This window comes from Oenanthe melanoleuca, chromosome 1A (genome assembly GCF_029582105.1).
Source record: "Oenanthe melanoleuca isolate GR-GAL-2019-014 chromosome 1A, OMel1.0, whole genome shotgun sequence".
Lineage (NCBI taxonomy): Eukaryota > Metazoa > Chordata > Aves > Passeriformes > Muscicapidae > Oenanthe > Oenanthe melanoleuca.
In genome coordinates this window covers 67403168-67425456 of record NC_079334.1, presented here as the reverse complement: position 1 = coordinate 67425456, position 22289 = coordinate 67403168, and the positions used below count along the sequence as shown (strand labels likewise).

Here is a 22289-nt window from a genome sequence, read left to right as displayed (position 1 = left end):
TGATCCATACCCACAGGTTTCCCCTTCTCTGCTCTCCTGCAGGGGCCAGAGGGATAAATCTTGATCCAGGGTGAACCCTCACAGCCAAATGTAAATGTGCAATGAGACTCCACAACTTCCCTGTTATTTCTCCTGGAGCTTAAAACTCTCCATGAGGGAGGAAAGGTGAGGCTGGTGAAGGTGTTTTATTCCCAGCAGTGTTTTCCTGGGTGATAGTGAGGTGGTGCTGGACTGGTGACTGTCTGTAGATGGTTGATATTTCTATATTTGCTGTTTTTTCTGAATGAGGAACTGGCACTTGCCGCCAGCAGCTCATTCATGCCGAGCCTCACCGGGGAGTGTCTGGGCGTTGTTTGGTGACTTGAGTTTAGAGCCATAGGGATCAGGAGGATGAATTAGCAGTAAATCACAGCCTGGATGGCTTCATCCTCAGCAGTGACAAGGTTTAAATTAAAACTACTTTGCTGGGGTGAAGCACTGGTAAGTCAGGGGCTGCTGTTGTGTCGGTCTGGGTTCAGCAGAGCTCAGCCCCTGTGGAGCAGGAACACACAGGAGCCCAGGCACTGATTCCCAGCTAAACTGGGAAACTCTCCCTTTGTTTATCCTCTCAAATATTCTCCTTTCCACCCCTGTCCCCAGCTGGAGGGAGGGTGGCCACGCTGGGAAGTGGGAGCAGCTTTGCGGATTCGCCGCACGCCTGTGGCCCTGTTTGACTTGGTTAGAGCATGTTTGATTGTGAAAAGGGATTTATTTGTTTTTTGTGACAGGGGATTTGTCTATAATGTAGTGCTGGAAAGAAAACTCATTTAGAGACTAAGGAGGTGTATCCTGTTACAATTGCCTATTGATGGAATAGCAAGTGCTTGGTGTGCTGCACAGCTTCATTTTACTTTAGGGAAACTTATCCTGGGCTGCCAAAAAGAGACTTGGGTTTGATGCAGAGCTGTCCCACGGCCCTCAGTGGGTTCCTTGGCTTCTTGTTTCCCCATCTATCAAGTGGGGGAGGTATCCTAGAAGTGACTGTCCCTTCAGCTGCCACCTAATGCTTGTTTTTCTCCAATGACCTTTAAAAATGACTCACTTTTCATAAAGTGAGTAAAACCAGGGAACTCACTCACCAGCCTGAAGAAAGGCATGATGTCCATGGATAATAATCCCTAATGGGCACTGTCCCACCCCTGGGCAGTGTCACCTTCTTCTGCTGGCTGGGAAGGGGATTTCAGAGGTGCTGAGGAACAGGAGGTTCTGTATTCAAGGCAAAGGCTCTGCCCCCACAGCCCTGCCAGGGAGAGGTGAGCTGGGAATACAGCCACACCAGTGGTGGAGCTAATCAAAGGCTTGGGTTTTTCTTTAATGGACAGTCTAGGGAAGAAAAACCCCACACCCAAATTAGGAAGGACATATGTGTGTTAGAAAAAAGGAGTTTTTGGGCTGTTTTGGGAAACTCCTTCTATTTGTCAGGGGTTTGGTGCAAATTTCTGGGTCTTGCTAAGAGCAGAGCAGCATGTGGAGTTTTGTAAGCTGCTCTCCTGAGATGTGGAAGTGTTGGAGGGTGTTTGCATGGATCATTCTGGGTGTTACCCCCCTGTGATTGTGCCTCCCCCTCTGCACTCTCCCCCACTGTGTCCTCCTGGCTGGACAGTGGGGCTGTCCCTGCCACAGCCTCCTTTCCTCCAGCCACCCTGGATCCCAGGAATGATTTGGGGGATTGCCATGACCTTGACATCTGATACTTTTGAGACTTCATACTCCCATCCCTCCTTGGATGCCAGGACTGATTTGGGGGGTTGCCATGACCTCGATACCTGGTGCATTTGAGACTTCATCCCCCATCACCACTTGGATCCCTGGCTGCTCTTCTCCAAATCATCCAGACAGCTTCCCCAGGGAGGGCAGTGCTCAGGGACACCCTGGAGGGTGACTTGTTGCTTTCAGTCCCACCTGTGCCACCAGTGAAGCCACCTCTGTGAGGGCAGCTGCCTCCTCACCCTGAAGACGGCAGGATGAGCTCTGAGTCCTCCTCCTGTGCCGAGCTGCTATGGTGATGAGTTGCTATAGAAACACATATTTAGCATTATTATTTATTATTGAAAGGTGCTTCTTTTCATGCCCTAAAAGCAGGGTTGTGCCCAGAAGACCCCAGTGCTGGGTGTGGGATACTGCCCACCCTTGTCCCTGTGGGATGGGGGGTGAATCTTCCTGGGAATCAGGGTTTATCCATCTGGAGACAGGGAACCGTGCTGTGCTGGGTTAAACAAATCCCCCCAGCCACAGGTCCCTTCCTCCCTCAGATCCCTCCTTTGGAGGGGGATTTGAGTGAAACACTTCCTCATAATGAGCTTACTTCTTCCCAAACTGCTAATCTGGTGTCACCATTAGGGGCGGAGGGTTGGCACCAGCTCTGTGACAATGTCTGTTCATCCAGCACAAACGCTGCATTCACAGCACCTTGTAGGCTGAATACCTGCTCTTATCTCTGCCTCTGCTGCTCCTGTGCTTTGCTGGAGCCCCTCCCTGTCTCCCAGCCCTCTGTGTGTGTGCAGGGAAGCTCCTCTGATGCTCCTGTCCTGGGGTCCTGCTCTGCTGAGCCCCCCCTGCAGCTGGGCACCCCTCCAGGGCTGCAGGAGGCCAAGCAGAGCAAAACCCACTCAGGGAATCACTCTGCCTGCTCTCACCAGCACTTTCCAGTTGCCACAGGTGGGATAGATCCTGCTTTGGGGGGGTCTTGCTCCCCAGGAATGGTAGGAGCAGGGGGTCCTGCCTGCACCCCGTTTATCCAGCACATCCGTTGGTTTTGGGGATGCTCAGGAGGTGCAAGAGGGATGCCAGGAGGTCTCCTGCCTGCAGCCACTGGATTCACAGCTTCCCCTGGAAGCTGGCAGTGCTGCAGAGGTGGCTCTGCAAGGAAACCTCCCTCCTGCCCTCCTGCTGCCCTTCTGACCCTGGCAGCCCTGAGGATGCTGCAGTGGCTGCAGAGGGGTGGTTTGGGGGAGACAGGAGGATGGAGGGATGTGCAGGGGCACTGGGAGGATGGAGGGATGTCCAGGGACACTGTGGGAGGATGGATGGATGTCTGGGGGCACCGAGAGGATTGAGGAATGTCCAGGGGCACTGGGAGGATGGAGGGATGTCCAGGGGCACTGGAGGATGGAGGGGTGTCCAGGGGCACTGGGAGGATGGAGGGGAGTCCAGGGGCACTGGGAGGATGGAGGGAGGGGTGTTCAGGGACACTGGGAGGATGGAGGGAGGGGTGTCCAGGGGCACTGGGAGGATGGAGGGGAGTCCAGGGGCACTGGGAGGATGGAGGGAGGGGTGTCCAGGGGCACTGGGAATAGTGGGGCTGCTTTTCCTCTCTGGCTGGGGCAGGGGAGGGCTTGGCTTGGCTTGCAGCAGGGATTAGCTGTGCAGTTCTTTCTTGTTCCCTGGAAATTGCCTAGTGGGGAAAAAAAAAAAGAGAAAAGGAAAGAAAAAGGAAAACAACACAGCTTTTCTGGATGCTGGATTAACAACTGGGAGGTGAAGTTTCAGGGCTGGCTGGAGCAGCTGCTCAGCCCCTCCTCTCACACCCTGCACAGGTGCTGCAGGTGCTCCCCTGGGGGGTGGGATGCAGGAATGGCTGGACCAGTGCAGGATGCTGAGACCCGAGGCTGGAAATCTCTGCTGCTGCTTGCAGGGTGAGTTCCTGAATTCCTCCAGGTCTCCACCTTCAGCAGCCTTTGAGGAAACACAAGGAGGTTCTTTAAAGCACCCCCTCAGGCAGGAATGAAACACCTTCCTTTGCAGAGCTGTCTCACTGCTTGAAGTCATTCCCTTTGGGCTTTGCATTTTCCTTCTTGGAAGCTCTGCTCCCTGCAGGGAAGAGAAAAAATTCCTGGGGTGCAGGAGCAGGGCTGAGGGGGATGGGGGCCTTCTTGGAAAGTGTGGGATGGCAATGGAGGAATGGATAAAGGGGTCCAGTGTAGGAGCCTAGGGGTGAGTGCTGCCCCCTCACTGTGCCAGAGACCCCTGTAACCCCTTGTGCAGGGTCACATCCAGCCTGCCTCTGTTGTAGGGATGGTTGGGAGCATCCTGTGGGGTGGGAGATGCTCCTGCACGTGTGCCAACCCCTTCTCCTGGTGAGGGGAGGCCACCAGAGTGAAAGGAGGGGAGCTGCCTGTGGGAAATGGGAGCTTGCTGTGTCCTGGCTGGGTCCCCCTTGTGTGTGGGTTTGGGTTTTGCTTCTGCCTCCCCTTTTCTCTCCACTCTGAGCTGCACCAGCTGCTTGGATATGTGATTTGGAGAGGTCACCCGAGTGGTGGAAAGGATTTGGGGCTGATTTGGGAGCTCCTCCCACCAGCCCTGAGACCATCCAGTCTCAGGTTTGTCTCCCAAAGTCCACTGAGTCATTTTGGCCACTTTTGCATCCTCTGGCTTTCCCTTCCTGGTCTCCAAAGCCACTCCCAGAGATCAGGAGCTGCTCACCTGGGCCAGGCAAGGTGACCTGCACCTTCTGCCTGGGTGTGGGATGGAGAAGGGAGGAGAGGCAGGTGAGCCATGGCAGGAGCTGGGTTCTTAAACCAGCACCCCTTAGAGCCACTCAGGAGGATTTTTTTTTCCTCCTTCATGATGGAGTTGCTGCCCTTGCCTGCCTTAAGCCAGGCAAACAGCTCAAGGGGATGCCCCTGAATGAAAGCACCAACTTTTAGGACAAATTTCTCTCTGCATAATATTTCTAAGAAAGCAAGGAGAGGAAACAAGCCTAATTAGGTAAGTATTCCCCATTAGGAAGGGGAAGGAGCTATCAAGTCGATTTCCATTTCCTTCTTATTTTACAAGCCTGATTTTTCCACCTCTCCAGGAGGTGGTGTGTGAAGTAGGTCTCTCCTCAGCTTGGAGAAGTAAATAATCAGGACACCATGCACTCCTGAAGCTTTCCAAATCTGGACTAAGATGAGGATTTTTAGCATCCTCACCAGCCTTCCAGGAGCTTCCCAGACCTGGCAGGGATTTATTTCACTGGAGAGCCAGGGTGGGCAGCAGGACTTGCATGTCCCAGGTGTCTCCTGCAGGTATTTCTCCATCTCACCTATTCTGCATGGAATTTCTCCTCCCCTGGTTGCTCCCCGGTATAAACTGGGTGTGTAAACTGGAGGTGCCTTGCTGCACAGGGAGCTGTGGTTGGGGTGAGCCCCTGGGTGAGCCCAGCGTGTCCCCACGTCCTCCTGGCCGTGTTCCACCCAAAGCTGCTCTGCTGGCTGTGCTCCCTTACAACAACACATTGCAGCGTGGGCTGCAATTATGGAGCCATCAACGGGCTCTTGTGACACATTTTGGGAGGCTTTGTGCACCAGCCTGGAGGGAAGCTCTCCCTCCTCCCCCCTTGCTGCAGTCTGTAAGTGCTGTTATTAAAGGCTGTCATTGGCACAGTCAATGGCTGACACAAGGCAGCCCTCAGACTTTGACTCATCACACACACGCTTTGCAATGCATGAGCCACAAAAAAAGCCCGTTTCTCACAGGCATCACCCCTTCCCCAGCTGTTTGGGCCCTTTTCTGCATTCATTTCAGAGAAGAAGTCTTGATTGTCCTGCAGGGTTTGGAGTTGCATCATGCTGCCTGCACGTTTCTCTCATTATCTTTTGCTGGAAGTTGTGATGCCTTTTTCCCTAAATACAACTACATGCATCCATATATATGTATAAATATAGATGTATATGTGTGTGTGTGTGTGTATGTTTTATACATCTACATAAAAATACACATTTATATGCACATTGCTACACACAAATGCAAACTACACATGCTTTGGAAATGCCAATCTGTTCACCCTGCACTCTTCACAGATTACTGCCAATTTTCCCTCACAGTTCAGGAAAGGTTTTGCAGGTCCAGATTTTTGGAGAAGGAAGAGCAGCCTTGCTGCAATAGCTGGAGTTAGGAGGGATTTAGGCAAAAAATACCAGTTTTCCTTTTTCCTCCAGCATCCTTTGATGAGATGCTGGTGGCAAAGAGATGTTTTCCAGCTTGTAGGGAGGAGAGGGAGGAAAAAAAAAGAGTTTGAGGTTTTGAGGTTTTCCTCCACCATAGAACTGGGAATAAATGGAGCAATTTTGGACAAAGCTTTGTGTCTGGGAATGTGCTCCAGTCGAGCTTGGCTGCCCTAATCCTTGTCAGAAGGTGCTGTCCAGGTTCTACAAAGGAGCCTCTGAGGGGCTCTCAGGGGTAAGGGAGGATTTTGCACAATTTTGCACAATTTTGCACAATTTTTGCACAATTTTGCACAGTTCCCATCCTCCCCAGAGGCTCAGCCTGGCCACGAGCACTCAGTGGGGCAGCACGAGGTGCCACGAGCCTGGAGGAGATCCCAGGCAGACTGGAGCTCCAGGGCAATCTGCTCTCCTGCCTCCCAGCCCCTGGACACGTGCAGCTGTCTGCCTGCCTGCTGCTGGGTGAGGCTCAGGGCTCCTGGAGCCACATTTCCCCACTGACAGCCTGGCTGGCCACCCAGGCTCTGCCTCCATCCCTTCTGCTATTGGTGTGTGGGAGGATAATTCCAATACCTGCACAAGGGTATGGAAAATGACAGTGAGGTGCTTGAGGCTTTTTCACTCTGATTTGCCTCTTGGTTTCCCTTGGTCGTTTTCTTCTCTCCTGCCTTGCTTCTCCCTCCCCAGGAGCACAGAATCAGATTTATTTTATAATAATCACAAAGGTGCAGGGCTGTGCTTGCCTGTCTCTCCTCCACTGCTCCCTGCCAGTGGGTGACTTCTTTTGCCACCCATAATTATCCTCTCCCAAGGCTGTTGCTGGGCTCAGGCAGAAGGTTTTACAGCCACTGCCTCTTCTCAAACACAGGGGAAAAAAAAATAAAAATCAACCCTTCCTCAGCTCAAGGAGCAGGTTTTAAACTGGTTCCTGCTGCTGCTGAGCAGGATGGCAGAGCTGGGATGGGGATGGAGGATGTGTGTGTCAGGCTCCCCACACAGAGGAAGGAATCAAATATCTGCCCTGTCTCAAATGCCAGCTGGGCTCCTCTGGGACAGAGTTATTGGTGAGGAGGAAGCTGACCTTCTCTGTGTTTATGAACTGAATCTCTGCTTCACTTTGGGTTTGATTTCCCCCCTACTCCCCCTCCTGTTATAGAGTGCAATACTCCATTTCAAAGGAAATAACATTTTCCTCATTTTCTCCTTTGCTGGGATTTTTTTTTTTTTTTTAAATGCTGCTCAAGATGAACAGGATTTTTTTCCCCCAGCTTTCTGTGCTTTATCCTTGGCTTGTCTCACTGGATGTTGCTTGCCCATTTTTGGGGCACCAGGGATATTCCCCTGTTACACCTGAGGGTGAACAAATTCTCCTGGAGCTGGGAAAACATAATTATTTTAGTAGTCAGACCCCAGCAAGTATGAGAATTAAAAATTCTCCTCATTTCCCTCAGTGCCACATGGATCTGTCCTTCCTCCTCCTGGCTGATTTATCTCCAGCCTTCCCTGGCACAGCTTTTGCTGCAAATCCTTTCCTGCAAGAGCTGGTCTTGAGCATCCTTAGAGCAGCAAGTCCTTTGGAGCCCCATTTCCTTTTCCTTCTGCTTCTGCCTGTGGAGAGCAGATTTTTGGAAGCTCAAGGGCTCTGTCTCTCCTGTGCTCAGGTCCCTTGGAGATATTTGAAGGCACTTTGCTGAAGTTCACAGGTGACTTTTGAAAACCTTGGCCATTGCATTCATGTATATATATATATATATATATATATAAATACATATATATAAAATATCTCTTCTCTCTTCCCTCCTGTTTTCTTTCTCTGTCAGGAATCCAGCTGTGCAACATGTGGCACTTGTAGGGCTTGGAAGGCAGGAAGATCAAGCAAACACAGAGCTTTCAGCAAGAAGAGATAAATCTCCAGAATAAATTCAAGCCACGTAGGGCCAGTCTGTTTTAAAGCTGTGCTGGTAGTGATGTGTGGGAGCTGCAGATATAAAGCCAGGGAGAGAAGAAGAGTTTATTTGTATGATTTCTGGCACCTTGGTAGAAAGAAAACCCCAGTTCTGAGTTCGTGGGGTTGGCACAATGTTTGTCTGCATGGTCAGGAGCAGGAAACTGCCTGTTGAGCTCTTGAAGGCAGAGAAAAAATAGAATTATCTGCCCTGATTGTTGTAACTGGGAGAGGAAAGTGCCAGATTTGTGGGGGTGTGTGGGATGCAGATGGCCCCAGAGGAGAAATATCTTGTTATGAATAACCACTGGATTGTGATGGTGATTTTACACCTGTGCTGCTGTGGTTTTATCTCTGGCAGGAGCACAGCTGGGAGCTGTGGGCTCCCTCCTGCAGGCAGCTGCTGGGGATTTCCTATTTACTGCACAGACTCAGCACAGGGCAGCTTTGGGCTGCAGGGGTTTGGTGACACTGAGCTGGCCAGGGTCAGGCTGGGAGAGCTGCTGCTCTTCCACAGCATCTCAGAATGGTTTGGGGCAGAAGGGTTCTTAAAATTCTAATTTTACTATTAGCCCAGGGTGCTCCAAGCCCATCCAACTTGGCCTTGGACACTCCCAGGGATCCAGGAAAATCCACACCTTCTGTGGGCACCCTGTGCCACGGCCTCCCCACCCTCACAGGGAAGAATTTCTTCCAAATATCCAACCTAAACCTGCCCTCTTTCAATTTAAAGCTATCCTATCTCTTTTTATTTTCAAAAATCCCTCTTTTTTTTTATTTATTTATTTATTTATTTTTTTTATATTTTATTTACTACTATATTTTGCTTTACTAAGGTAAAAATCCAAATAAGCCCAGAAATGGCCCCTGGATGCAATCCCCAGCTCTGTCCTAAAAAGCACAACAGCACCCAGCACAAAACACTTGTTTTCAGCCTATTGCCACCACTAAGAACCCAGACTTCATTTCCACCCCCCTTCCTCTCTGCATTGTCCCTCTAGCCCAAGCTAAAACATTACAGGCTCTAACTCTTGAGTCAAGGGCAAAACTCAGCAAAAACCTCATGTCCTTCAAACCCACCTGCAGCCAGCCCCAAAATATGTCCCAGGCTCACAGGAGCAGCACAGGGCCGTGTGCCCTCCAGCCCTGCCCCTGGGGCAGGTGAGGTGGAGCACAGGTGATGCTCTCCAGGAGCTCCTGCCTCCTGTCCCAGCAGCTGGGTAAAGGTGCTTGGGCACAGCTTTTCACACTTTTGGGGCTTGTGTGGCATTCCAAGTGCAGCTGAGAGGGAGGAGAGCAGCAGGTTCTGTTTTGGAAAGAGGGAAGAGTGGAGAGGTGAAGCAGTGGCAGGTGAGGCTTTGGGGCTGGGGTGCACATTGGTACAGTTCTTGTGAGTTTTACTCTTTTAGCACCTGGGTATTTGCTTAATAGTGCTTCTTCAGGCATTAAAAGCTGTGTTATCAAGGCCTCCATTTCCTCTGAGCAGGATTTAATGCACAGAGCTGACCTTTGCACATTACAAACACCTCTTGTCTCAGCCACAGGTGCCTTTTTCCTGTGTGAGCAGAGATGAACAAAGCAGATGGTGTTTGGATCTGGACTGAATTAGAGTTTTGCTTGCAGCTGGCTTAGCAAACAAATAACTTTCTTCTGGGTAGCACAGCCCAGGTCTCAAACTAAAGTGTCCCTTGCAGCCTGCCCAGCTCATGTGCCCCTTTCTGCTGCTGGATTTCTGTGCAGCACCTGTCCCAACACAGCTAATGCTTTGTGGTGATGGATCTGCAATTATGAGGCTGTGCAAACAGCTAAAAACCAATTGCATCACCCTCCCTGTGGCTGCTCTGGGGTGATTTGTGGAGCTGCTGATAGCACCAGGCAGGGGAAGGGTCAGCTCCACCAAGTGCAGCTTCCACCTGTGTCTGGGTGGACCAGGGGAGACATTCATGGCAGGAAAAGTGGAGGTTTTGCCTTCTGCAGGTGTGTTTGCAGCAGCAGCCAGCTGCCCACACGGGGCAGGACGTGCTGGCAGTGTCTCCTCTCCAGGCTGGTGGGCGTGGGGGAGCACAGGGACAAACTGCAGAAAGCTTTAGCAGCAGAGGAGCAGGGGCAGACACCTCCTCCCTTCCTCCCCCCAGCCTCCCAGGCTGGCTGCCAGCTGCAGGACTCTGCTGTATCATTTCAGGACACATCCCTGCATCCCACAGCTGAGCAGGGTGACCACTGAACTATTTAAAGCCTCTCCAATGTGTAATGCAAATTGTGCTGATGCTGGTAAAGTGCTGGAGAAGGGGATGGGTTTAGGACTGAGGGGAATTTATCACTGTGAGCACTTTTGGGTGTGTGTCCCTCAAACATCCAAAGGAGATCAGAATAGAGAAAATCAGAGGTGAAGGAGTTTCCCCTGGTGCTGCATGAGTTTCTCTGCAAAATAAGTTGTTGTTGTGGCACTGAGCTGGGAATTCAACATGGAGATTTGTCTCTGCTTTGCTGATGTTGTGTGACCTTGGGCAAGACTTAAAATCACAGTCTGGTTTGGTTTGAAGTGACCTTAAAGATCATTTTGGGCAGGGACACCTTCCACCAGCCCAGGTTGCTCATCAGAATCAAGTTCTTCTCCTCCTCTGTTGATAAGCCCAAGTGTTGTCTGATCCCTCCTAGGAGCAGTGGAAAAGGCAGAACTTTGCAATATTTGTGCTATTAGACGCTCAACTTGGTCAAATTTAGACAGATTTTCAGCCATGGCCACGAGGGCAGGAGCATCCCAAATTTTCCTCCCTGCCACCTTTTCATCAAGGCAGCAGGAAGAATACAACTGAGGTCAAACACAGGGGAAAAAAGAAAGTTAGAATCAGTAACTTGCAAAAACTTTCCCCCTAATTTAGTTCTCAGCATTGCCCAAATCATTCTGAATGCCACTTTCCCAAGTGCTGCTAGCCTGAGGCAGACACCAAGCTCAGGAAATTGTCCCCTGAGTCCCTCAGGTCTGTCAAAGTAATGAGGACCTAAAAAGTGAGCCTTGGCACAGAACATGTCAGGCAAGCTGAGCTGTAGGTGCTGCTGCTAATGCTCACTGGAATTATACATGCACACAGTGCCCTGCACGGGAATTGCACCATTTTGGTGCAAAAATAAATGTGTCTGTACAGGATGGAGCTGTGTATCTCCCAGTCTGTGTGTGTGTGTGTACATCAGCTCCTTTCTAACCTGCTTGTTAACAAACAGAGCATGTGATTATCTGCTCAGCCATGTGAGCACTGCTCTGTCTCCTGCCTGCCTCTGATCCTGGCCATAGGTGTCCTGTCCAGCTCAGCAGCAGCTCAAGACTCTCAGGAATGATTTGGGATTAGTTATCCTGCAGCAACAGCCAGGTTGGGCTCTAAGAATAACTTCCCATTGGCCTTTGGAGGTGTTGGCAGTAGCTGGGCTTGTGGTGACAAAGTCACTGGAAGGGAAAATTAACAGCAAATTAGTAAAACTTCATCCACGTTTTTATTTCTGGAAGGGGGAGTTGAGTTTTGCTGCTGATTCTCTGCTTTTGTGGTCTTCCTGTGTCACCCATAAATTGGGACATCAGTGGTGGGATAGATGTCAGACAGCTTTTTATTTTTTTGTTTTTTTTTTTCCTTGAAATGCTCCCAGAGCTGCAGCTTATCAGGGCTTGTGTCCACAGTGCCTCATTACAGCTCTCAGCACAGAGAGCCCTTCCCCAGCACTGCTGCTGGGCTGGAAATTGGGTCTCAGCTGGAAATCTCTGCTTGGGCCAACGTGGGGCTCTCCATCACTCCTGCCCCTGCTCCTGCCTTTTATCTCAGCTGCCCTTCAGCCAGCTCAAAACATCCAAGCCAAGTGGGGACAGGAGATTTTTTTTTTTTAAACCAAAATGCTCTGAGGGGAAGTGTCTGAAGAGGACAGATCTCGTTTGGTCTGATCTTGGGTGTTTCTTCTCAGAGAGCATCTTGCTCTGAAGCAGCAGCTGCACTGTGCCCTGCTTCATTTGGAGCATCACAAAATGCCAGAATGGTTAAAAATTATGTACAATTGTAATGTGGTTTTTATGGTATTTGTAAGAGAAAACTCAGAAAAGCATGCAGATTAGTATTAATTAAAAAAAAATGTCTATTTGGGGCTGTATTATTTGGAAAGAAGAGCTCATGATCTGTAGCAATCTAGTATCTGCAGAAGATGCCTGGAATTTGGGATTGGTGAATTTTAGGGCACAAGTAGGGACTTTTCATCCTTCTGACACCCCTTCCAGAGCTCTTCCCAAGCCCTTGGAGGCAGCAAGAATACTTCAGGTGGCATGTGCCAGTTTTGAACAACCAAATTGGGACTTAGTTGCCCTGGGTGCTACAGGAAGATGGAAAAAGATTCCCCTGACCTCGTCTGACCTGCTCAAGGGCTGAAAGACACTGAGCAGTTGGTGGAGGGCAGAGTGACAAAGTGAACAGCACATGTCTGCCCAGCAGGTTCAGGGTGCCTAAAAACCCACCCTGAAGCATTCAGGAACGTGATTTGAGTTAAAAAATGCAGAGAAAACAAAACAAGGAGGTGTCTAATAACTAATTTTTCAGAATCTCCAGTCAATACCAAAATTCTGCTAATGGTTGCAGTAAAGTGCAGCTTTTTTTTTTGGGTAGGGAGAGCAAATGCCTGTCAGCAGTGCTGCTTCCCAGGGGTGTGTTGGACTGGAGATCTGGCTGGGATTTGGGATGGCCCAGCCTTTTTATGGGGCTTGCTCATCTGCTCCCTTTAGCCACTGCATGAGGAGCTGAGCATGAAGAATTTGCTGTGTCAGATCTTTTCCCTGGCCCCATCCAGAGCTGGTGGCTGCTGCTCCAAAAGGGGCTGGATACCTGCCATAAATGAAAGGAGGAAATTTTATGCTGAGTAAAGCATAAAGAGAGGCTCTGTTCTCGCCTCTGCTGCAAACCCTGCATCACTGAAGAGAAATTATCACACCTCTGACTCTTCCCTCCCAGCAGTACAGCACTGCTCACAGCTTTTTCTTTATATTCCCACTCCTGCTGCGTGTCCAGCCTATTTCCTGCCAGCTCTGGTGCAGTTTCAGGATTGATGGTGCATCCCCCAGGGATCCTGGCTCTGCAGGAGCTCACAGCTGTGCCCTGCATTCATCACATTGGCCTGGCCACTTGTGAACCCTTCATTTGGGAGAAGTTCCCATTTGCTGTGAGCCAGCTAGTGCTGGTCACTGGTTACTGATGCAGCAAATCCACTGCTCTGCATCCCTCTGAAGCTTTATTTCCAAACCTTATTCCCCATCCAGGCACTGAGAAATCCACTGCTCTGCATCCCTCTGAAGCTTTATTTCCAAACCTTATTCCCCATCCAGGCACTGAGAAATCCACTGCTCTGCACCCCTCTGAAGCTTTATTTCCAAACCTTATTCCCCATCCAGGCACTGAGCAGCCTGGTCTATGGAAGGTGTCCCTGCCCATGGCAGGGGGCTGGAACAAAATTATCTTTTAGGTCCCTTCCAACCCAAACCATTCTGGGATTCCCTGATCCCAGCATCATCTCTGATTTTCCCTGTCCTGTTAATTTTCCCTCAGACCACTCTGCTCCAGCTGTGTTTTGAATATATAGCAAAATCTCAGAGCTCAAAGGCTGGGGATTCTCTGCTGGCTTCTTTGCCAGTGCTTTCAAATGGAGATCTCAGTTTTCCCACAACCAGCTGATCAAGGTTTTGTTTTTTCCCTTGAAGCCCCACGTTTTATCTCACAGAGATCTGGAGAATGAGGTAGCCAGTGGTCACCAAGTCCCTGTGAGTGCAGAGTGACCCTCCCTGCCAGTCTGTCAGCAGGCAGCTGAAGAACAGTGAGATTTGGATACACACAGTGCTGATTGTGAGCCTGACAGAGAGGACCTGTGCCTCACAGATCTTCCCAAAACTGCCAGGCAGGGAGAAACATCCCCAGGATAAACTCTGCTGAAAAACTTCAGCCAACAAGTGAACAAAAGAGCTGCCTGGTGGCTCTCAGGGGAAGCCAGGTCACACACCTTTCCTTGCTCCCATCTGAACCACACCCAGCACATTTAGATTTCATTTGGGATTTTCCAGAGCCCCAAAGCCTCAAAGGGAATGTGGGAGCATAAGCTGAGCTGCTGAGGAAGGAAATGCTGTTTTCCTCAAGGCTGTCCTAAAATGCTGGATGGATACACGAATTGGGATGAAACCCAGTTCATTTTCTTTCCAACGTTCATCACTCCTTTAGGGGCAGAGGCTGTGTTTATTCCTCTTTGTGTCTAGAGCTCATCAGGGTCTCCTTCCCAGTGAATTGCTGTCCTGGTTTCCACTGGAATAAAGTTAATTTTCTTCCTGGGATGGTGTGTTCTGGATTTGGCACGAGAATCGTGGTGATAACACACTGATGGTTTTACTTGCTGCTAAGTAGGGTTTAAACTAACTCCAGGATTTTTCAGCTTCTCCTGCCCTGACAGGAAGGCTGGAGGTGCACCAGGAGCTGGCTTGACTTGAATACTCCAAAGGAATATTCCATAAAATTTTAAATTTTTCTGCCAACCTGGTGCTGCCAACCCTGTGAGAGCTGCACCTCAGTGAAACACAGCAGAGAAACTCCTGGTGCTGGGGAGAGAAGAGTGCCAGCACCGGTTGGTGGCTTTGCTGGAGACAGAAATGAGACTTTGAGACAGAAATCAGCCTGACACTCTGGCTTTTGGCAACATTTCCCTTTTCTCAGTGCCCTGGACCTCTATGATCTCTCACACACAAGGTGGGACCAAGTTAGGTTTGCTTGGAATCAGTGACCTTGTGTGCTCCTGCTACAACAGTTTGTTTATTGGGGGGGTTACATTTCCCCAGTTACTGTGACAAGGAATAATTTCATGGATTTGTCCTCAGGATCCTTCAGGAGGCTGGGAAATGCTGTTACCTGGGTTGGGTCCTTTCCAGTTCAGGATGTTCCCTGATTCCATACACCCAGCCTTGGGGACTCACACCCCTGTCTGCTCCAGAAAACAGAGTTTAGCTCTGCTCTCTGGATTTGTAGGTTATTTCCATGACCTCAAAACTCCATTCTTGTTTCTGTGACGCTGAGTATTTGTGTTCTTTCATTCAAGTCTCTGTAGTAAATTCCTGGAGGAGCTGAGAAATCATTACAAACCTCTCTGCTCTCTCTTCCAAGCACAGAGGAGCACAGCTCTGACCTGCTTTTGCTGGTAGAAAACCAAGTTTGAAATGCAGGCAGATACAACATCCACATGCAGTTTTATCACATGGAAAGAGCTGGGGGAAAAAGGAAGCAAGTTTCACTCATGGCTTGTGTTAATCCCATCATTTAATACCCTTCTGGCACAGACACAGGTAACAAGGTGATGGGCAGCATCTGAGGGCCTGAGAGGAATAATCTGTGTGATGAGGGAAGGCTGTGTTGTCCCTTTGTATCTTAATTCCCTTGCAAACAAACCTCTCCTGAAATTAATCTCTGTATTTGGGATAAGCTGCAGCTTGTGCAGGGATCTGTTCTTTTTGGTGTGGGGTGTCCCCAAAGTGAGACTTGCCTTCAGCTTGGACAGGTTGTAAGTTGAGGGAGAAGGGATTTAGCCAAAGTTAGAATCCAGCCTTTGCTGGGGAAGCTGTTGACAATGTCACTGTGTGTGTTTTCTGGCCATGTTGGCCCCCAAAGAAAAGCTTCTATCCATGGTAATCAGGGTTTATTAAAGGAAAGCATGAACAAAAGTCTTTAGATGAGATTAAAGGGATTGTGTAGCTGCACTTGGTGCTGAATTGCTCTGTGCTGGCTGCAGTGCTGGTGTCTGCCTTGTCAGCATCTCTGCCCAGCAGAGAACAGCCTGAGAGCAGGGACAGCAAACACAGGAGTGTGCTGCCTGATTAGCTGGGCCTCACTGCCCTCCCTGGCACTGCCAGGAGTCCTGGGTGCTCCTGGCTGCCTCCCAGCCAGGTGGGGAGTCCCTGTGTCCATCTGCCAGGGCTCTGGGGTGCTGCCAGACCCACTGCCCAGGATGTGCTGACTTTTCCCTCCCTCCCAGAGCAGTTTTCCAGCTCATTTTGGTTGCATCCAAGGCTTTAATACATATTTTTGCTGAGCTGGACCCAGAGTGGGATTGTTGCTGTGATTTTCTGTGTCCAGGCTCTTCCCCCTGACTTTGTGTGTCCCTGCTGCCACATGTGGCCGTGGCAGGGGAGCTGGTGGCTCTGTCTGACACCTTTGGTGGCAGCAGGGCTGTGTGTGTGTGAGAGGGGAGTGCTGCTGTCTCACACCCACCCAGTGACGTGTTCCTCTCAGAGCTGTCACTGCAGAGGGGGGGATTTGTCCCAGACTCCAGTACAGGGACGTGACCATGGATTTTGTGAGACTGTCAGTCAAAACCCAGCTCTCCCAGCTCTCTCTTTCCCCTCTCTCTGTACACTTCCTTCCCTCTGTCTCAACTGACAGATCAGTCCTTTGTGTCCTCTTTATTCCTGATTTATTCCTACTTCCTCAGGCATAACTCATCCTTGACTCTGTCCCCTTGAACACTGCTGCATTTTGAGGATGTATTCATCACTCCCTAACTCTCCCATCTAATCATCAGAGTTAAAAGACACTTGGAATGTTTCTTCCTCTGAGACTCTTTCACATCCAAACTTTTCTTGTCCATAATAACTCCATGTATTTACCACAGATTTTCATGTTCTGGAGTCTTGGGATTGTGTCCTGGAGATCCCTGGGCAGAACTAAACTGCAAACTTTAACTCAGTGGTCTCAAACCTTTGCTGGAAATGCTCAAAAACAACAACAAAAAAGTAACCAGATTGTGTGGTAGCATCATAACTTGCTGTTCTCCAGGAGGAGACATTATTTAAACCAAACTCTGGGAATTCAAGGCATCTTTTGGAGAATATGTTACTTGCAAGCCATAAAGTTGTGATCCCACAGGCAAGGCAGTGGTGTGAAAGTTCCTGTGACTCTGAGACCTTCCTCTGCCATGGATGAAACCCTGTCTGAAGCAGCTGGGTTTGCTCTGGGACCTTCCCAGCGACCTTGGATGTGCTGCTGGAGAGGCTGCTGTGGCAGGAGCCACGTGGAGGGATGATGTGGCCTCACACAGGAGCCCTGTGTGGTGGCTGTGGCATCACTGCTGGCCACATCCCCAGTGGAAAAGGCAGTTTGGGTTTATTTTGGAAACAGCCAGCTCAGAGCCTAAGCCCAGCCCTTGCTGGCTGTGCCCTTTTGTTTATTTGCTTTGTTTTTAGAATATAATTTCTCTCTCTTTAGACTCTGCTTTATTGGCACTGTGTTATTGCCTTCCCAGCTGCTGTGATTCCTGTCTGACACAGGGAAAAAAACCCATCCACAACCCATCCCCTTCTCCTTGGTGCATCCTCTCAGGGGCTGTACAAACCCTCCTCTATTCTGCAGGCTAAACATCCAGACATCTTTGCCCCTGGCCTCTGCTGTTATTCATTAATTAAGCCAAATGATAAATGATAGAGGCTCCAGGACTGATTTGGGCTCCAGGACAGGGGGTGCAGGGTGAACAGCATGAGCAGATGGGAGAGGAGAGAGGGCCAGCAGCAAGCAGAGAGAAAATCCTGCTCCTAGGGTCCCTCAGATGGCTGCTGGAGGATGGCAGAGCAGCCCCAGGCTCCTGCTCCCCCTGCTTTGTCCCAAAATGCTGCTCCTGTGCCTTCCTGGTGCTCTCACACTGCTGATGCTCTTTCCTCTGCAGGTGAACTTCCTCCCCTTAGGTTCAGTGTTTTGAAAACTGTAAAGCCTTTGCCTGCTGTAAAGCCTTAGTGGAATTTCTCACTGGAGTCTCTCTGCTTTCCAGATCAAATTTGCTGCATTTGCCTGGGGGGATCTCAGAATGGTTTGGGTTGGAATGGATCAAGCAAGGTTCTCCTCACCATTCCCTTCCTCTATGAGTGATAATCTGACCTCAGATCAATTCTCACCTGCATGGGCTGCAAAGAGTTTGTGTCTGGAGTCTGTCTCTTCTCATTTTGTGTTGGCTGTTTGTTTTAATGGGTAGATTTAATCCCATTTCTGCAGGTGCTGTGGAGAATTTTGGGCAGAGGGGATGCTCAGTACCTCTCCAATCTCAGGGTTGCAGCAGTTCCCATTTCCCTGCCCTGCAGCTCTGCTGACTCTGCAGAGTAAAATATAGGGTACAGATACCTTTTTAGTACTTGGAAAGAATAATTTCTTCCTGGATCTGCCTAGCTCCCCATCAAAGCAGTGCCTGTTGGAAATGTGGATCATAACTCATCAGTGACAGGAGCTCAGGGTCGCCACGTGATGTTTCTGAACACAGGACTCCAAGAGGGACAGCTTCCCTCTTCTGCTGCTCTCTCAAGGATGGGCTCCTTGGAAAGAGGAATGGCTGTGTGGGGAGAGCTCATCCCACCCCTGCTCTCTCCATCATAATAAAGGTTATTAACAGCCTATGTGACCAGCCTGCCTATCCCTGCAGGACAGTCCTGCAAACTCTGCACTGCAGGCCTGGCTTTATTCAATATTTGCTTGACCAGAGAGGCAAAGCAGAACAGGGTAAACATGACTAAAGTAAATGTGGGCTGACCTTTGTCCATCATCCATCCAGTGCCTGTGGCTGCTGCTGCAGGGAGGGCAGCAGGAGGTGAAGGTGATCCTACAACAGCTTGGAAATTCTGGCTGCTGTGAGAGAATTTTGAAATATTCTGGGTGCATAAAAGTGGTGGCTGTTCTATAAGCCCAGACTTACCCTTTCCACTATCAGATCTAATCAGCCTACGGGTCAAAAGGATGTGGGATTTATTCTCCCTGTTATTTTTTGAAGCGAATTTTTCAGTTCCACTGCTGTTAGCAGAGCTGCACAGATCTGAAAAAGCTGCACATCCAGACCTGTGTCACTGTCACATCTTCCTCCCTGCTGGGATCTGCAAACAGGGATTTTTTTCCTTGCCTCCTACTTGTGCGAGCCTGGCTGTCATCAGTGGTTACACCCTTGATTTCAGCAGAGTCACTCTGTGACAGAGGGGTTGGGACACTGCAGGAGAGGAGCTGTGCTTGTCCTTTTTAAAATCAAGGACAGCTTTGTGAAGTTCTGATATGGATGATAGAGGGATGAAGGGCCTGGCCACCAGCTTTGTGTGGTCAGCACTCACTGAGGAGCTTGGCTTATGAAACCTGAGCTGGTAGAACTCCCTGCCCCACATGCTCTGTGGGGCCATAAAGGGGTAAAGCTGCTCTTGTAGAGCAGCAACCAAAAAACTGAAGGAAAATGAAGCAGGTGGGTGTGTTGAGTAGGAAGAGATTTTTTCATGGGGTTTGGTGATGTGCCCACCAAATGTTTGAACCCCTTACTGCTCCCATCACCATGATTAAAAGCTGGGAGATTTTAAGGGGCTGAGTGGTGCAAGGAAAGCCTCTTCCCTCTCTTTGGAAGGGTACCAGGCTCATTGGGTCATTGGTTTTCCTACTTCACGGTGCTTTAGGCTTTATCACTGCTGGTAGATCAGCAACCCCTTTCTCCTCAGTCACCTGAGATTCCCAGGAGAGCTGGGTCTCTCTTAGATGAGAGAAGGGCTGTGGAGAATGGTCTGTGGTGACAGCCCAGGGCAGGGAGGACACCCAGTGCCCCGTTTGCTCCCAGCCCTCTGCAGATGTGGCAGTGACAGCTGTCACAACACAACCCCTGGGGCTGGATCTGGAAGGCACAGAGCTCCTGCTCAAACAGGCCCATTCTGGACTGAGATCTCCCTGAGAGGATGTTAATGTCACACCAGAGCTGGATCCTTCCTGGCAAACTTCAAGGGCTGCGGGAGAGCTCAGCATCCATCTGGCCCCATCCCTGTGGGCAGATCCCTGACCTTCTCCAGGCTTCAGTGCCTCATCCAGAAGAGCAGGATAATAATCCTTCTCCAGTTCTGGTGTCTCAGATAGCAAACACACAGCTGGGCTGATGCTGGCAGTGCAAACAGCAATGCTGGCTGATGATTTTACCTTTACCCTTCCAGTCAATATTTATGCTGGACTGTGGGGCACATGGGTGTGTGATGGAGAGGGAAAGGGTGCTGATTTATTACTCTGCTGTGTGATTTCTGCTTTTTCTCCCAGCATCTTTTCTGTCAGGAGGGCTCCCTTTGTGCTGGTTTTAAGTAGAGAGCTCAGAGTGGAGAAAGGGAGGATTAGCAATAAATACGCTCTGATGATGGCATGGTTGTGAAGGAGGGAGGAGGAAGGAATACTCCATAGTAATGTACTTTTGTTTTCTTTTTTTCTCAGCTTGTAGGACAGAATCTGCCAGGGAATTGGCGTTTTGAAGAGTTTTACAGCTCCTAATCCTCGTTGCCTTGGGAATACAAACCTCTGTAATCATGTCGCCGGCCATGTGGAAATGGACTTGCCTGGTTTCTCACCTCCTGCTGTCCACCACAGTGTCACCTCTTGGCAGACAGCAGCCACCCCATCCAAAGAGGCCCTTCATCACCTTCACCGGAGAGCAAGCAGAGGGAAACTTCAACCACTTGGTGGTGGATGAAAGAACTGGGCACATTTACTTGGGGGCTGTCAACAGGATCTACAAACTCTCCAGCGACCTGAAGGTCCTGGTGACCCACGAGACTGGTCCTGATGATGATAACCCCAAGTGTTATCCTCCCAGGATAGTCCAAACCTGCAACGAACCCTTGACTCCCACCAACAACATAAACAAAATGCTCCTCATAGACTACAAGGAGAATCGGTTGATAGCCTGCGGGAGTCTGTACCAGGGCATCTGCAAGCTGCTGAGGCTGGATGACCTCTTCAAGCTGGGAGAGCCCTTCCACAAGAAGGAGCATTACCTCTCTGGGGTGAACGAGAGTGGCTCTGTTTTCGGAGTCATTGTTTCTTACAGCAACATGGACGACAAGCTGTTCATCGCCACGGCCGTGGACGGCAAGCCGGAGTATTTCCCCACCATCTCCAGCAGAAAGCTCACCAAGAACTCCGAGGCTGATGGGATGTTTGCCTACGTCTTTCACGATGAGTTTGTGGCCTCTATGATCAAGATCCCCTCAGACACGTTTACCATCATCCCCGACTTCGATATCTACTACATCTACGGCTTCAGCAGCGGGAACTTTGTCTACTTCCTGACCCTGCAGCCTGAGATGATCTCCCCACCCGGCTCCACCACGAAGGAGCAGGTTTATACCTCCAAGCTGGTGAGGCTTTGCAAGGAGGACACGGCCTTTAACTCCTACGTGGAGGTGCCCATTGGCTGTGAGAAGAACGGGGTGGAATATCGATTGCTCCAGGCTGCCTACCTGTCAAAGGCTGGAGCCATCCTGGCCAGGTCTCTGGGCGTTGGCCCCGAGGATGATATCCTCTTCACAGTCTTCTCCAAGGGGCAGAAAAGGAAGATGAAGTCCTTGGATGAGTCTGCCCTTTGCATCTTTGTCCTGAAAAACATCAACGACCGCATCAAGGACAGGCTTCAGTCCTGCTACAGGGGAGAGGGGACGTTAGACCTGGCCTGGCTCAAGGTCAAGGACATTCCCTGTAGCAGCGCGGTAAGTGAAGCCCCTGAGCACCCACCTTGCGTATAAACAGGTTTTTGTTTTCAGATAACCAACCTTAAAGCAGAGGCTGAGGGACTGAGGCTGCCTTGTCCCAGTCCTGGCTCTGCCTCCAGCTCAGCCCACCACCCAGTTTAACCAGTTCCTGCCCCAGTTAGCTCATGGACAAGCTGATGAAGGTACCAGCAGACATGCTGCGTTTGCTGATGAGCTAAACCTTGGAATATTTAGGAGGAATATGCCTGTTGTAGTTACTTCATGGTGCAAATCACAGGGGTGAAATCACTCAGACCCAACTGCCCTTTCTGCTCAAACCTAAACCAAAGGAGGGCCTAGAGGTATTATGGCTTGTGCCCCTTTGTGTATGCTGGTGTAATTTTGTTTCCCTGGGCTGGAGCTGGGGCAGGATTTATCCAGGGAACTTTCTGAAGGCAGGGTTTCATTTCTTCCAGGGCTGAGAAGCACTGGTCATTAACCATCAAAGCCCCTCGCCTTCCGGCCTGCAGCCAGCTCTGCGCTGAGAAATTAAGGCCTGGCTGCAGATCAAGGATTAAACACTGCAAGATTTAAGGGCAGGACTGGGGAAGAGGCTGGTCTGTCTGACCTACAAATGGTCTGGAGGAATTGCCTTGGTTTATTCTGAGTGCCATTGCAGGGATGTGCACAGGGCTGGCTTTGATGGCAGGCACAGGCATGGGCATTACAGCCAGCATCACACCCAGGGCTGCAGGAGCTGCTTCCCCAGGCTTTGATTCCCGTCCTTAATTAGCTCTTTCAAGTGAGAGGCGAGTCTGAGCAAAGGGAATAGGGAGAAACTGAGCAAAGGGAATAGGGAGAGTGCTTTCCTGCCCCA

The 22289-nt window shown here is 50.1% G+C and overlaps 1 protein-coding gene across 4 annotated transcripts in view; it reads left to right on the top strand.

Moving 5' to 3' along the window:
- Positions 1–22289, top strand: part of PLXNA4 (plexin A4) — a 435362-nt gene that overhangs the window by 5151 nt on the left and 407922 nt on the right. For 3 of the 4 annotated variants that reach the window (XM_056482450.1, XM_056482452.1, XM_056482453.1), the window contains exon 2: positions 20160–21430. In XM_056482450.1, the coding sequence (XP_056338425.1) occupies positions 20252–21430 (1179 nt within the window). In that variant the 5' untranslated portion in view covers positions 20160–20251. Of the gene's footprint in view, positions 1–3502; positions 3675–20159; positions 21431–22289 lie in introns of those variants that run through there. The other variant, XM_056482451.1, reaches the window with a different exon arrangement.